The following is a 16,595-nucleotide window of genomic DNA, read 5'->3' as shown; positions in this document are numbered from 1 at the left end:
TGCCAATTTTCTCTCACACTGTACAGGGTGTACACAACACAGGGACAGAATAGGACACGGACAAGTGAGGTGCCCTGGGAAGAACTGAACGCAACAGGCGTTCGGGGGTGAACCCAGGGTGAAGACACTACCTCATAGGCCTTTCCCCATTTAGTCCATCCTTACCTCACTGGTCCATAGGTGTCGAATCAATTAAGATTAGGAAAAGAAAAAACACTATACGATCACAATGTTTTCTGTAATATAGTTATATGTAAAAACTATATGGTCACCAGAAGTTTACTTTGATAAGTTTCAGACGTAAAACCACTATACGATCAAATGACTTATGGAAGAATGAAGTCTATGCATGAATACTGCTGGTCTGCCGTTTTCTTTGTTTTCTTTTGTTACAGGTATGTGTTGATGTCTTCGCAAGCGGAAACCTGGTGTAAAGCATCACCTCAGATATCCATGAACAAGCCTCATGAGGGACGAGTCATCAGAGCGACTCTACGTGGGAAATGGACTCTACAGGAAACAGACTTCACAGCTATTCAGGCGCCATGGACTTTCCAGACTTCCACTCTTATGCTACATGGTTTTCTGTGTAATCATGTAGTTTATATGACATTTTACACCCTGCGTCGCAGGTGTCAACAGTTATGGTTTCGAGAAGAACTATGACACTCATGTAAATCAAGGACACAACACAGAATAAGTTATACGTGCCTGTAACTTACACAAGTTACAAGAATGAACATATGCTATGTGCTTGTAACTTACACAAGTTACAAGAATTAACTTTTAAGTGTATAAATTTGTATTTTTGTGAGAGTTATTAGAACTCTCAAAGGGGGAAGTGTTGGATTACATATTTATTAAATGTTTAATTTAGTTTTTCCACTGCAATAGTATATAAACTGATAATGTTTAGTAGACTGATTTCAGATGATTATTGAGTCTCCAGCAAAGAGTCTCCTTTTCTGCCAGACCTGTTTTCTCTATTGTGTTTTAAATGAGTCAGATCACTTGATTCTCATCTTTCGGAGTCCAGACGTTGAATCGTTTGGCTGATTGGATTAGCACATATGCATTTGAGTGGTTATGCTGATTGGATTGAGACTGCCGGTCTGGGGCGGGTTCCTTAACCTGTATACTCATTTAGGGGCCGATTACACCTGACGCGTTTTTCAGGTTCGAAACCACATATGTTACTTTCTGTTAACATTGTGGTAGTTACGGTTCGTGAAGTCGTTAAACTCCTGGTAACCGGTGAGAGCACCACAAGTTTATCCTCTATCATCGCACTCTCCTGGCGTTCAAGCAACTGTAGCTTTCATCACTTAAAAGGAAGGCCCGCCTCTCACTTCATTCGATTGGACAGTGGAAAAAAACCCGATGACGTTGGGCGCTTTTTCCGCTCGGAGTTGCTTTTTTTTCAACTTCAAAAACGCGAGGCGCAGCGGGCGGTAAAACGCGAGGCGCAGCAGGCGCATAAACAGCGCGCAAAACACTCGCTGCCATAGGAAACCAATTGAAAACAGGCGCCTCTCACTGCAAAAAACGCGTCACGTGTGATCGGCCCCTTACATGCTTTGTTTGAATTTGTCTCCACCTTCAAAAGTCCCTCCTCCTAAAATGCCTTTAAGACACCATGTAAATTTATGTTAGATTAGATTATGTTGGATTCCTGCAGCCACGTACAGCGGAGTTCTCAATAAAGAATAACTTCCGTTGAACGCGATCCCAACTGTCTCCTGGTCTCTGCTTTGAAGAAAGAAAACTTTACAACACTAGTGATGGCAGGTTAATGTGTGGTGTTGAGTAAGCTATATTTAGCAGTATAAACAACAAGGAATGATAGTAAATAATGATTCAAAACAAAAAGATATACAAAGCTTACAGACACAAACCAACTCAACAGCAGCAACAAGGCAGACAGGAGCAATTGATCAGCATACATTTTTGGGACGGCGCAACACAGCTCCCTATATTCAGACTGAAATTCCTCCGTCTGGTTCAGAATCTGCTTGCTGCACAAAGTGCCACAGACCTCTACAGAAGATTTGCAGTTCTTGAAACAAAGTTACTTGCGGTCCTGCCAGAACTTAATGTCGAGGAACACTAGATTCACTGGACTCACAAAGCTGTATGTTGGGAGTGGGTCCATGATGAAGCTTTCCCTATTAGATAAATATATGTGGACAATGTTTGTGATTGTGATTTGTGATATTGAAAAAGTAATTGAACACATTTTAGTTTAAGGTTGCAATGTAATGAAGTGCACTTCTGCTTGAATGTTGCTATAACTAATTGCTGAAATCACTCATATTTCAACAGATTGATCTGTCCCAGCTCTCACCAGAGGAGAAGTGGAGGTCTGTACTTTTCTTTATTATTGTTATTTAAAATGTATATATTCACACTCATACAATCATAAATATGTATAGTTTCTGCAATTAAATTGAGATATTCTTTACGTAATGTTTATTAAATGGAGGCACGGTGGCTCTGTGGGTAGCACTGTCGCCTCAAGAAGGTCTCTGGTTCGAGTCCTGGCTCAGCCAGGAGGCCTTTCTCTGTGCAGTTTGCATGTTCTCCCCCACAGGGTTTCCATGCTTGAAAGTTCTTGAATTTCAGCCATTTTGGATTCAAGCACTGGAAAGTGTGTGAAAACAAACATAGGTGCTTGAAAAATAAACATGAACTAGGGTTCATTCAAGGTGTTTAAAGGGTCATGAAACACTAAAACTCGTTTTTTTTTCCGTTGTTTTTTTTTTTTCAGTTATATTTTTGGCCTTTTTGTGACTGTGTGCCTAGGACAGTAAAGATTGACTGGAAAGCGTGGGGTGTAGAGCGAGGGGAATGGGATCGGCAAAGGACCTTGAGCTGGGAATCGAACTCGGGGTACCGAAGCCACAGTTGTGCTATATGTCGGTGCGCTAACTCTCTGCGCTGACCAAACACATTTTTTGAGATATGAACAGATTTTTACAGACTGCACGTCACTGAAAACACTAAAAGCTCTCAAAAGTGGAAATTTGTTATTTTTGCGTTTTTCAGAGCATTTTCGTTCTTCCGGGTTGAAAAGCAAAATCGAAGCAACGTCGTGGAATCTAAGGTAGATCTGTGTGTATCCGGAGTTTGTGATTGGCTGCTGGGGCTGGAGAACACAATTCTATGTCATCCGGTTCTGAGCGCTTCTCTGCATATATTCATGAGAAAGAGCTTGTTCAATCCAATCACTGCGTTTGACTACCAACACATGTAAAATATGACTCACAATATTTAGTAGGCCTATATAACAACGCGCATGGGATCGCTTTCTGCGTGGAATGCCGCGATGAGTTTAACTAAGTAAGCGTGTTTCAAGATTTTATGGACATTTTATATATGTTAGTGCTCTAAAAACGATCCAGCACCTTCAATGTGCACATTTCATCATTGATCATAATGAATTAATTTGTGTCAAAATTGCACATTAGTCACACAGCAATAAAGTGGTTTACCGTTATTTCACAAAAGAAAGAGGTGACATGTAGCCTACTTATTCAGTCGTGTCTGTTTATTTGTAGTCACAGGACAGTATGTTTACATAACATTTAGAAAGAATGATCATTTTTACTAATATACCATACAAAATACGACCTGAGGAGCTTATATTTTCAGTCAGAGAAACAGAGGAAGCTCCCGTAAAACCGGATTGTCTTTATTTTATGACGCATGTAGAGCTAAATATAGATATCAGACAGTCCGGTAAAGAGAGGAGATGTACAGACATAAAATAAATACACGATTGTGATAGCCTATATGATTTGTCTGATTTCTTCAAGTGGTCATATTTACCATGTTTACTATGGCAATGGTTTGCGTGCATAGTTTTTTGCATCGCATCTGCCTTATACGGTGATCAGAATCCACATCAGAAGGTATTCAAACACTTGCTGCTATCTGAAAGAGAGTTTTGAGCTAAAATTATTTTAAAAGTCTTTAATGCTGATCAGCTGGTATATGGAATCATCTGCGGCGCTGCTGTCTCTAGACTCGCTGGCCCGCTTTGGCCCAAGGTATTCGGCGGGGGCAAGGCCCAATCAAGCCCCGGAAGTGACTGTGGACGCTACTGGCCCTGGCATGCCTGCTTTTGGCCCCCTTTTATGATCATTATTACGAGGACATCAAATATTACGATATTTACGATTCATTTGAAAATCGAAAGAAATCGTAGAAAAGTAAGTGTCTTCAAGATTGATCACAATATAAAATCGTCAGATCACCCACCCCTAGTCTTAAGTGAACGTAAACAGTCAAGAAAGACAGCGCATGTGTATCAGTATCGGCATTTTGGATCCATGTAGTATGTTCACACTTGGCATGTTTGGTTCAATTAAAATGAACCCTGATTCGATTTGTTCTGTTAGTGGGTTCATTTGAATGTGTGAACACTGCCATCCGAACCCTGGTGCACACCAAACAAGCGAACCGAGACCCATCTTTCCAAATTAACTCTGGTGCGGTTCGAATGATATATGAACGCAACACGCACCCAAAGACATGTAAACAAACCAAAAACAGGAAGATTAGACCCTAAAAAGGACAGATTGCTCACGCATACCTGTTTTTTCTCATCATAGTCGTGATGTTGCCATCACAGTTAGGTACAGGCATCAGAACCACGTCTCGTCGCAGTAGATCTTAATTTTTGTGTGACGGAGGGATTCTTGCCGCTGTTTTGACTCCTTTACATTTTATAAGCTCTTCACGAGTTCTCGGCTGGTCAAAATACCCTCATACAGTATGTAGGCTACGCAAATACAACGAGCGCGTTTATCCCAGCACACAGCATTGTTTGGTAAGTTCATGCATGATAAGTTCCGTCTCAAACTAGGCAATATGTCATAAAATCCAACCAGTCAGGTTGTGAACGTTTCCCTATGCCTTTAGATCCGGTGTTGTGCCAAATTTCGACCCCCTGCCAAATTATTACCCTCCTCGTTGAAGTCAGTAACTGATTGCCTAATCCTAACCCTACCCCCAATCCTAACCCCTCCCCCACAACTAATCCGAAACCTACCAATGGTAGGAGGGTAATTTCGCGGGGGTCGAAATTCGGCACAACACCAGTATCTTTTGGTTCGGTGATAAAAATGCAAATCTGAACGCTAAGCTCCAGAGGTTTTTTTTTTTCTTCTTTTTTTTTTTTTACCAAGCGAACGGAACTACAAGTGTGAACACACCCTTAGTGACAGCAGCCTTAAATTCCTACGGCCTGTTTTTAATGTAAATCAAACAACAAAAGACAAGGAAATCACTTTAATAAATGATTCATATTTTGTAATGCAGATCGAGTGCTTTTATAAGATGACAAAAGCCCGCATTTCCAATCACCGAAAATGGCTGCAAATCTTTAGCAATGAACACCCCCGCTGCCTTTGTTATTTTTATGTGTCTCTCGGAACCAGTTGGGTATGTTTGCTGGAAGGATTCAGCGAGGGATTGTTGTTTTTTGGAGGACTTTATTACCTTCTCTGCTATTCTGCCTTCAGACAGTGATATTGCTGGGTGATGGCGCCGCAGATGTGCAGTCATGTTGGAAGTGTTTCCGTTTGAGTAGGCTATACGTGTAAAACAATGCTTGCACACAGTCATTTTTTTGTTCACCGTTTTTTCTTCCTCTGCATTATACTCAATGGCAAAACCGAAATGTCCCCACACCGCAGATTTGAAAGACGCCGGCGCTTCCTCGTACTGTTGCCTCACTTCACCGCCGCTCGCCATGTTAAAGTGTGGAATGATGGTTAAGCGCCCCCTAACTTTAGAGCATAGTGATTGAATATTTACTCGCGGGGAGGAGTTTCCTCATCTCAGCTCGTAGACTTACAGGCACACAAAACAGTCAATTCGGAGAGAAATAAAATGCACACAAATTATTTAAATATATATATATATATATTAAGGATATATATATATATATATATATATATATATATATATATATATATATATATATATATATATATATATATATATATATATATATATATATATACATTATATATATATATATATATATATATATATATATATATATATATCCTTAAGAAACGTTTTGACTGACAATAATGTTTTGACAGTCCAACTTAAAATTATTAATGTTGGCGATTGCAGTTAATAAGTCCAGACAATTGACAAATATTTTTACAAATATTTTAAAAAGGTGGGTTAAGACAAATATTTTTAAAGTTGTTTATCAAAATAACAATATTGTGTGAAGTTGTAAATCTGTTTTATGTTTTTATTTTACCTTCTTATTCTTGTATAGTTGTTTTTAAGTATGTTTATATTTATATTGTGGTGAAACTGTATTGCCAATTTGTTTATTTTACATTGTGAACCTTTTATAGCCTAGTTGTTTTTGAATATTTGATATTGTGTGAAATTGTATTCTCATTATTTGTTTTTATGCTTGTGAAGCACTTTGAGTTGCATTCCATGTATGAAAGTTGCTATACAAATAAATGTTTATTATTTTTATTATTAGGCTATTATAAATGACAAATAAAATGTGTAGCCTATGTAAAATAAAGGCTACAATAGCTATATTGTGAAAAAAATACATAGTCAAAAGGAAGATCCTGTACTGTAGCCTATGCAAACAAAAATAAATTGAGTGATCTCTAATATAGAAATCTTTCATAAACCATATTTTGCCTTCTCGTGCTATAATCTACAAGTCTTAATAATTGATGCTGAATTACATGAGTAAAATGTTTCAATAACCTACATCTATGCAGACACTCAGAAAAAAACGCATAGTTTCCTTGTTTTATGGAAGTCCTGAAAGCAAGGGGGACCAACATAATATTAGAAAGGCGGTCATAATGTTATATCTGATCGGTATAGGATTGATATTGATCAGGTAAAACAAGCACTTAATGAGCAGTTAGATTTGATTTCCCTAATACATAAAATAAGTAAGCTTGACCAGAGTTCTTGTGGGGAGAAGAATTTATTGAAGGTAGTAGTGTAGCAGTTATTCAGCAGTAGTAGTGTAAAGTTCTTTATACTGTTACGACCTCTTGGAGATCCAAGTGGACAAACAAGATACCCTGAGGAAAGCTGTTACTTTTTTGTTCTTATCGTATGGACTATTTGGTTACAGACAGTTTCAGTTGATTGCATCTGATTGCGATATATAGTGACACACAAATGTGTGCATTTAACCATTCAAACTCAGAAAGATAAGTACTCACGCGCTGTATGAGCAGCAGCTTTATGTGTGTGCGCTGACTGCGCTCAGAGCCCGTCTCTCAGACAGCGCACACATATCGAATGGGCACTGTTTTCTGCTTGTAAGCGGTTTCAAATCACTTTCACAAGGCTTAAAAATGCATTGTTTCTTGAGACAGTGTAAGAACTCCACACTGGTGATAACATGACTGCGGTGCTAAAGTTTGACGTCATCAATTTGCTATCATTTGGTGAGATCGGCCTATTTTAGTGACTCCCAATCGAGTCATAGAATATGAGTATCGGCCGATACCGATCTGTGGCCAATCGATCTGAGCATCCCTAACAAAAACATATTAAAATATTTTTTACAGTATAGACTGCTGTCAGTTTAAGACCGATCCAATATACTGATACACATCTGAGTTGATGCAGAGCTGTTTATATTCACTTAAGGTGTAACGACTGCGTTTACGTGAATACTCGCCAATGCGGGCATTTTGACATTATTCTGTGTTTGTGCTCGAGTGAAAGCATGAAAGAGAACTGAAATGTACATATACACACAAGTCAGCATATGGTTAAAGTGTTTATATTGTTTCACATGCACAAGCTCATAATCAAAAAAGATTATGTACATGCTCCTCAGTCTGATAACAATAAGTCCGGGTGCAGGGAAAATGCGCTTCACTGACAGACGTTGCAGGGAGACAGATAACGGTGTGCTAAGAAAAGTTTCTTACAACGCTTTGCGTTTTCTGTTCTTAAAAAGGTCTCCCTTGACACAACTTAAAGGAGGCATACGTCTCGATCATTTTGCTATCAGATGTTATCTTCTCAACTCACTTGACTGTACAGCTGCGCTTACCTGAAGAAGTGAATGAAGTAATGGACGGCTGTCTGTCCTCATTTACTGGTGTTTGGATTTCATGATATTTATGATTACTCAGTTTCACCTGACAATGTTTCCACACGACATATTGATCCATTTGCTGTCAACTTGTTAACAAGCTCCACAGAGCCACCCAGGGCATTTAGTTATAACTGTGAGTTTTAGTTTGTGTGTTTAGGATTTCACTGCATTTACAGCCAGCAAAGCAATATATGTTGCAATGTTTGAGTAGTGTATTTATTTTTCGAATAATTATAGATTGAATATTCGACTATTCGTGCACACCCCTAGTTACAACCCACTAGTTGAAAGCTACTGCTGTAAGTTACTTGTGCCAAATCTAAATTAACAAGTAACAGCTAAAAGATTACATCTTTAAAAACTGATTATGTAATTGATTGTTTATAAATGTGTGCTTATTTTAAGGTTTTCTTTTCTGTTTTGCAGGTTGGAACATGCTAAAATGCATGCCAAACACAAAGGGCATGAAGCCATGCATGCAGAGATGGTTCTCATTCTCATTGTCACACTCGTCATTGCTCAACTTGTCCTGGTTCAGTGGAAACAGAGACACCCCAAATCATACAATGTAAGCCCATTATTTGCTCCCTTACACACACTAACACGCTCATGCACAAAATAAAGTGGATTCAGCACGTTTAAGCTTTAAGCTAAAATCCTTTAAAGGTCCCATTGCATGAAAATTTCACTTTATGAGTTTTTTTAACCTTAATATGAGTTCCCCTAGCCTGCCTATGGTCCCCCAGTGGCTAGACGTTTTGATGGGTGTAAACCAAGCCCTGGGTATTTTTGTGTAAATGAAAGCTCAGACGGGCGAATCTAGAAACTTCCCCTTATGTTGTTATAAGGGGAAAGGTTACCTCCTCTTTCTCTGCTGGCCCGCCCATGAGAAAATGAGCTGCGCGAGCGCGATATTGGTTTTTCCTCGAGAGACATCGTGGCTTGCAAACGAGCGAAGCATGGCAGTTGCTCAGTGTTTGGATGTACAAGTTAACACAAAGGTATTGTTTTAGTTCCTTCATCCGAGCCTCTGAAGAACAAGTGGGTTATGTGAATTTCTGATGTGTAATTGTTCAAGTTCAGACAGATAATCTTTCTCTCAAAGTCATTCAATACTGTTTATGCATCACTAAATCAAGCCAGTGACTAAACGATCAACTTCACGTCGTTTCTCTTAGTAGGATGAAAATAATCTTACTTAAACTGTGATTAATATATACAGAAAGAGATCAAAGAACAATCCCTTTCCAATCACCTAAGCTGTCAATTACACAGTGCGAGTTTATCTGGACACTTACCAAAACTCGTTATGAAATCAATGACGCTGTTACGCTGCACAACGAAGCTCTTACTGTACTTACCTCATGTCATGTTTGCATTGGTGAAATCATTAGTGAGAGTGCAGAAACTGCGTTGCAATGATAAGATCTTCATTCACGCGATCAACAGGCTGTCATCTGCTCAATGCTCATCACTGCAACCCTTTATGTGATGGGAATAGATCTAAATACTTAAACTTCTCACGATTCGTTAATCCCGATAGCTGTAATAGTAAAAGTTTTCGAGAGAGTTGCACATGCAATGCTAAATATTTCATATGTAAGCATGTCAGCCAATCACAGCAGTAGGCGTTTACACTGAAATCTCACAGCAGACACACCCATTCAAACAGAGTGTTCATATCAGAGACTAAAATCAGGCTAGGAAATATGCCTTTTATTTCTAAATTATAACAACTTTTGATCTAAAAAACATACTAACATTATAAGGGCACCCCAGGTAACATTCTAAAATAATAAAATAATCCATGGAATGGGACCTTTAATATCATTGTTTGTTTTTCCCATCAACCTACACTCTGTAGTGCATAATGGCAAATCAAAAACCATATTAGTGATTATGTTGCAAATTTATTAACAAGCAACTGATATTTCACTATAGCATAAATATTTAGACACTACCATTACCCACCTTTGGGACTGATTAGATCCTCAAGCCTTTTTGGGTATGATGCAACAAAATTTGCAAACCTGGATTTGGGGATTATTCTCAAGCTCTGTCAGGCTAATTGGGAACCAGCGGTGGATAGCCATTTTTGGTCAATGCATTTATGCTGTGACTGTGCCTCAGATGCAATCAACTGAAACTGTCTGTAACCAAATAGTCCATACGATAAGAACAACAAAGGAACAGCGTTCCTCAGGGTATCTTGTTTGTCCACTTGGATCTCCAAGAGGTCCTCTAACAGTATCAATTGTTTGTAGCCCTTTTATCTTCAGGTATAAAGAACTTTAAAGAATCATAACCCTTCTAAGAATCCTAAAGTTCTCTCAAAGACTGACATGCTAACATCAGTGCTGAATAACTGCTACACTACTACCTTCAATAAATTCTTCTCCACACAAGAACTCTGTTCAAGCGTACTTATTTTATGTATTAGAGAAATCTAATACATTAGCAAGCCACCTAAACAACTGCTCATTAAGCGCTTGTTTTACCTGATCAATATCAATCTTATACCGATCAGGTATAACATTATGACCGCCTTTCTAATATGGTGTTGGTCCCCCTTTTGCTGCCAAAACAGCCCTGACCCGTCGAGGCATGGACTCCACTAGACCCCTGAAGGTGTGTTGTGGTATCTGGCACCAAGACGTTAGCAGCAGATCCTTTAACTTCTGTAAGTTGCGAGGTGGGGCCTCCATGGATTGGACTTGTTTGTTCAGTACATCCCACAGATGCTCGATTGGATTGAGAACTGGGGAATTTGGAGGCCAAGTCAAACTCCTCAAACTCGTTGTTGTGCTCCTCAAACCATTCCTGAACCATTTTTGCTTTGTGACAGGGCGCATTATCCTGCTGAAAGAGGCCACAGCCACCAGGAAATACAGTTTCCGTGAAAGGGTGTACATGGTCTTCAAGTATGCTTAGGTAGGTTAAACGTGTCAAAGTAACATCCACATGGATGGCAGGACCCAAGGTTTCCCAGCAGAACATTAACCAAAGCATCACACTGCCTCCGCCAGCTTGCCTTCTTCCGCACACGCACCCGGCCATCAATGTGATGTAAAAGAAAATGTGATTCATCAGACCAGGCCACCTTCTTCCATTGCTCTGTGGTCCAGTTCTGATGCTCACGTGCCCACTGTTGGTGCTTTCGGCAGGGGACAGGGGTCAGCATGGGCACCCTGACTGGTCTGCGGCTATGCAGCCCCATACGCAACAAACTGCGATGAACTGCGATCCTGACACCTTTCTATAAGAACCAGCATAAACTTCTTGAACAATTTGAGCTACAGTAGCTCGTCTGTTGGATCGGACCACACGGGCCAGCCTTTGCTCCTCACGTGCATCAATTAGCCTTGGCCACCCATGACCCTGTCGCTGGTTCACCACTGTTCCTTCCTTGGACCACTTTTGATAGATACTGACCACTGCAGACCGGGAACACCCCACAAGAGCTGTAGATGAGAGATGCTGGAGATGCTCTGATCCAGTCATCTAGCCATCACAATTTGGCCCTTGTCAAACTCGCTCAAATCCTATATATATATATATATATATATATATATATATATATATAGTGCCGTCCTCGATATGTTAACTTAATATCCTGACGGCCAGCTAAACTTTTTCCCCACACCAAGACTCTGAAGATTAATTCTTAGTTCCATAGGTTTATTGGAGTTAAGGAAAATAGTGAAACTGCAACACACAAAAGAGCAATGACAAATTACACATGAATAAAGGCTAATTTGCACAATTACTGTTGCATTTTTGTTTGTACTCATTTTAACACTAATAAAGAAATACATGTGAACTACATTCTGGTCATTATAGCACCTTTACTGTGCAGCTCATAACAAAAGAACACGTGAGAGCTAGCATATGCATAGCCGACGTGAGTTCAAACCATCGGCAGATTACACTCTACAAACTTACAATTATTGTCAAAAATAATGAATAATACTTCCAGAATAATCTCACAAAACAAAGTATACATACCGACGATGCTACGTCAGACATGAGAAGTAGACAGATGCGATTGAAGCGCCATGAAAATAACCAACTCGAGCAACCCGCTGAAACGCGCATGAAGTGCGTGAGTATTTTCTTCCCAACTTTTCTTGACCTAAATACAAACACATATGAAATGCATATTCCTGGAACACATTAGAATAGCCTACTGAAATGCTGACTAAAAGTAAAGCAAGTTTATCTTCTTTAACTATATAGACTTGATGCTTATTTACATTTTCTTACTGATAACAAAACATATATATATATATATATATATACTTTTTTTTATCATAATTTTTGAAGAAATATCGTAGTATCGTGCTACAGTGCGTTCTATCAGTTGCAGTTCTGGGGCCTCATTTATAACCGTTGCTTATGCACAAAACAGGCCCTGAAAGAGGCGTATGCCACTTCCGACGCGTAAAGCCCAATTTATACTTCTGCGTCGAACTTACGCCGTAGGCTGTGTGTAACGCGCGTACCCTTCGGCGTACCCTGACGTGCACCTCTCCAAAAATGTAACAACGCGTCAACTCTACGCGGACGCAAGCGCTGTGATTGGTCTGCTAGGACCGCTCCCTCGGGTTTCACATGCTCCCTCTGCGCGCGTCAACGCGGACAACGACGCAGAAGTATAAATGAAAACCAGCGCGTTGCCTACAGCGTAGAGGCTCCGGCGTAGGTCCGACGCAGAAGTATAAATCAGCCTTAAGTTGTGATATATAAAAACAAACTTGATGGGAAAATTTGCGCACCTGCACGCAAACTCTGACCCATGCGTACAAACATTTTGGAGACGGAGCAGTTTGGCAACACCGATGGTGAGCTGGAGTTAAATGTCTTTTTGGTCACTTTTAGAAAGAACGTTTTAAGAAAATTATACATATACAGAAAGATAATAGAAATATAATTTCACTCACCAAGCCTATCACATTAAAGGAATACTTTACCGGTTTTTCATATTAAACTATGTTATTCCCTTAACTAAGACGAGTTGATACATACCTCTCTCGTCTCAGTGCGTGCACTAAATCGCTCTGTCTTGCGGCGAAACTTTGTTAGCACTTAGCTTAGCCCAGTTCATTCAATATGGGCCAAGCAGAGAAGCTACCAAACACCTCCACGTTTTCCCTATTTAAATACAGTTACTCGCGTAGTGTAACTCGACCTAGGACGGTGACACAAAACAAAACGTTGCGCTTTTCTAAGCGTGTAAAATGGATAAATATATTGTATGGCGGAATACCATAGCAAGTGCTTGTGAGCACTTCGACTTCGGCGCAGTAATATCTTCACAAGAGGGAGCAGGGGCCGGTGAGAGGATTTTTCACGAGTGAAGATATTACTGCGCCAAGTCGAAGTGCTCACAAGCACTTGCTATGGTATTCCGCCATACAATATAGTTATCCATTTTACACGCTTAGAAAAGCGCAACGTTTTGTTTTGTGTCACCGTCCTAGGTCGAGTTACACTACGCGAGTAACTGTATTTAAATAGGGAAAACGTGGAGGTGTTTGGTAGCTTCTCTGCTTGGCCCATATTTAATGAACTGGGCTAAGCTAAGTGCTAACAAAGTTTCGCCGCAAGACAGAGCGATTTAGTGCACGCACTGAGATGAGAGAGATATGTATCAACTCGTCTTAGTTAAGGGAATAACATAGTTTAATATGAAAAACCGGTAAAGTATCCCTTTAAGCAAACATCCATCCATTTTTAAAATGTCTGCGCCAGCGAGCGCGTTGGGTCGTTTAGTGAAACTGACGCATATTTATCTAACGGCAGTCGGCAAATGAAGGAAAACCGTAAATCTTCATTATGAGTCCTAATCATAAATACAATGCATGTTCACAATAACAGTTTAAATAAATAAAAGAATGATTTAAACTGTTTTACTTCTGATATAAACATTTAGATTAAATATGCCATTCTCATTAATGGAGTTAAACACTTAAATTAGGCTACATGAAATCATTACTGAAAAGTTAAAAAAAAAATTATATTCAATATAATTTATATTCAGCTCAATACCAAAAAACAAATATTTGTAGTGGATGTGATGCTTTTGAACACTTTTCCTGTGGCATGTTGTGTTTTAACTACAGAGAGAATTGCTTATGATACCAGCAGATTGTCTGAGAACATATTTTCGTACAAATAATGCACAAGGCCTATCTGTTTCCATTAAAAATATAAATCAATTAGGCCAGTGGAAAAGATTGAGAAAAACTTGATATGAAATGTATTTTACATTATTTGATTTATTTATTCAAAAACAAGGCAAGGCCACTAAATGTTTTCTATATGTAATGTGACAGTTTTATAAATGAGACCCTTGGCGCCTCCGTCCCAACATACTGTTCAATGTGACGTACATTCACGTCACATGTTAACTCACAGGACACTGCAGTTCACAAAAGTTTATTATTTGTTATGTGCTTTAAAGCCTTTCCGGTTAAACATTTAATTTGTGTGCTGATGCACTGTTCTAACATGTGCTTTTCTGAGCACATACACCCAAAGCGCTCAGGCACTTAAAGCCTGTCAAACAGCGCCTGGTTACTGGACTAAGTTTTCTTTTGAGTCTTATTGCACTAATACTGTCAAATACACACCAGGATTACATAAATACAGTTGGTTATGTCTGAAGTGAAAGCAAACATTTGAGAGAAAATTGGGTGCGTGTCATATGCGTGTATATTAGATGTGTGCCAGTCTTAAAGTGACAGTAGCCTAATAGGGTATAGTTAAAGGGGATCTTTAAAGGGGATAGTTCACCCAAAAATGAAAAATGTCATTATTTATTCACTCTAATGTTGTTCCAAACCTATATTCATGTCTTTCTTGTGCTGAACACAAAAGATATTTTAAAGAATGTTGCTATCCAAACAGTTGCTGGTCCCCATTTACTTCCATAGTAGGAAAAAATATACTATGGAAGTCACTGGGGATTAGAAACTGTTTGGTAACCCACATTCTTCAAAATAACACTTATTTTCAACAGAAGAAACAAACTTAATTCGGGTTTAAAACAACTTCAAGAGAGAGTGAGATAATGAAATCGATCATGTAGCTTATCACATCATATGAAGTTTAAAACATTTAAATTGACATATCAAGTAGTAATTAATGTATATGATGAATCTTAGTTGATTATAGACTATTAGTGCTGGTTTGGTTGCTGAGAGACAGACACACGCAGAGGCTGCGATTTGTGATTGTGCTGTGCTTATTCCATTAATTCAAATATCATATTGTACAAGGCTTAAATCATTTAAATATACATACAATAATATACAATATCACATCGAAGTAAATTTATATGTTGTAGTAGCCTATTTGAGTTGATATTACTCTTGCCAAGCTCTGATTTCTGAGAGATGCACGCATAGACAGATTTGCGCTCGTTTCATTTTTACTCTCACTCATTCACTTCACTCATTATTGCATAGAGATTTTAGATAAGTTACTTGGCTTCGGAAACACCCATAATCTACTCCAGTAAAAAATTCTTGAGGAAGACCCAGCTACATTTTTTTTGCTTCCGACGCCCATGTATTTTTTCATTTAATTTCTTTCTTGAATGCTACTGTTAAATACACCTTATGTAGCTGAAAACAGCAGTTTATTTCGTGAGGACCATCGTTTACACCATTTACACCATTTAATGGTGTGAGGACCATCATCTCATTGTAAATACTAAGAAAACAGAAGAAATTATTTGATCCAGGACATATGTTACCTATAATGTTATTCATGATTAAGTATCCAGAGAGTATGATAAGAGTCCTGAGTTGTGTTTGAAATTGCCCCATTTACCCTCATTCACGATTCCCTACATTACTTCACTAATATAGTCCTCTTGAAGGAGTGAATGAAAATGATTGAGTGAATTCAGACACTGAGTGTACTGAAAGGGCTGTAGCTTTTGCATAGTTTGTGCTTGCAGTTTAATAATCATTTGAAACGTAGCAAACTGGCTGCTCCAGTAGTAATTTAAATTTAAATATTAATACAATCAGTGAACTTTATCTATTTTTTGCTGACTTCACGTTTATAAGTGAGTACATATTCATTGGTAAGGATGGCAGCATCTTCGGTAGTGGTAAAATTGTTTCAGTTAAATCATGGTGCGGGTCAAATTGACCCTAGTTGGATTCAATACAATTTTCCAAAAACCACACTATGTGAAAAACACCAAAAAATCAGGTACAAACAGTACACTTTTAATATCAACACTTCATTACATTTCTGAATCATTACAAAAGACTTATATCTGAACATATAATTTATGAAAATGTTTTTAAACACTTTTTTAAAACTGTTTTGTTTTGACAAATTTTCGACAGCTCAAAAATCTAAACAGGTCAAATTGACCATGTAACAGAACATGAGGGTTAAACTTTTTTTTTTTTTTACTAGGATGCTTGATAACTTAAGTCTAAGTCAGTAGCCA

The 16,595-nt window shown here is 38.7% G+C and overlaps 1 protein-coding gene across 2 annotated transcripts in view; it reads left to right on the top strand.

Annotated features, from left to right (window-relative positions):
* Positions 1-16,595, top strand: part of rnf121 (ring finger protein 121) — a 90,137-nt gene that overhangs the window by 36,702 nt on the left and 36,840 nt on the right. The window contains exons 2-3 of one of the 2 annotated variants that reach the window (XM_079846985.1): positions 2,323-2,360; positions 8,549-8,690. In XM_079846985.1, coding sequence (XP_079703111.1) covers positions 2,323-2,360; positions 8,549-8,690 — 180 coding nt within the window. The remainder of the gene's footprint in view (positions 1-2,322; positions 2,361-8,548; positions 8,691-16,595) is intronic. The other variant, XM_079846986.1, reaches the window with a different exon arrangement.

This window comes from Squalius cephalus (assembly GCF_949319135.1).
Source record: "Squalius cephalus genome assembly, chromosome: 17".
Classification (NCBI taxonomy): Eukaryota; Metazoa; Chordata; class Actinopteri; order Cypriniformes; family Leuciscidae; genus Squalius; species Squalius cephalus.
This window is presented reverse-complemented; position numbering and strand designations above follow the sequence as displayed.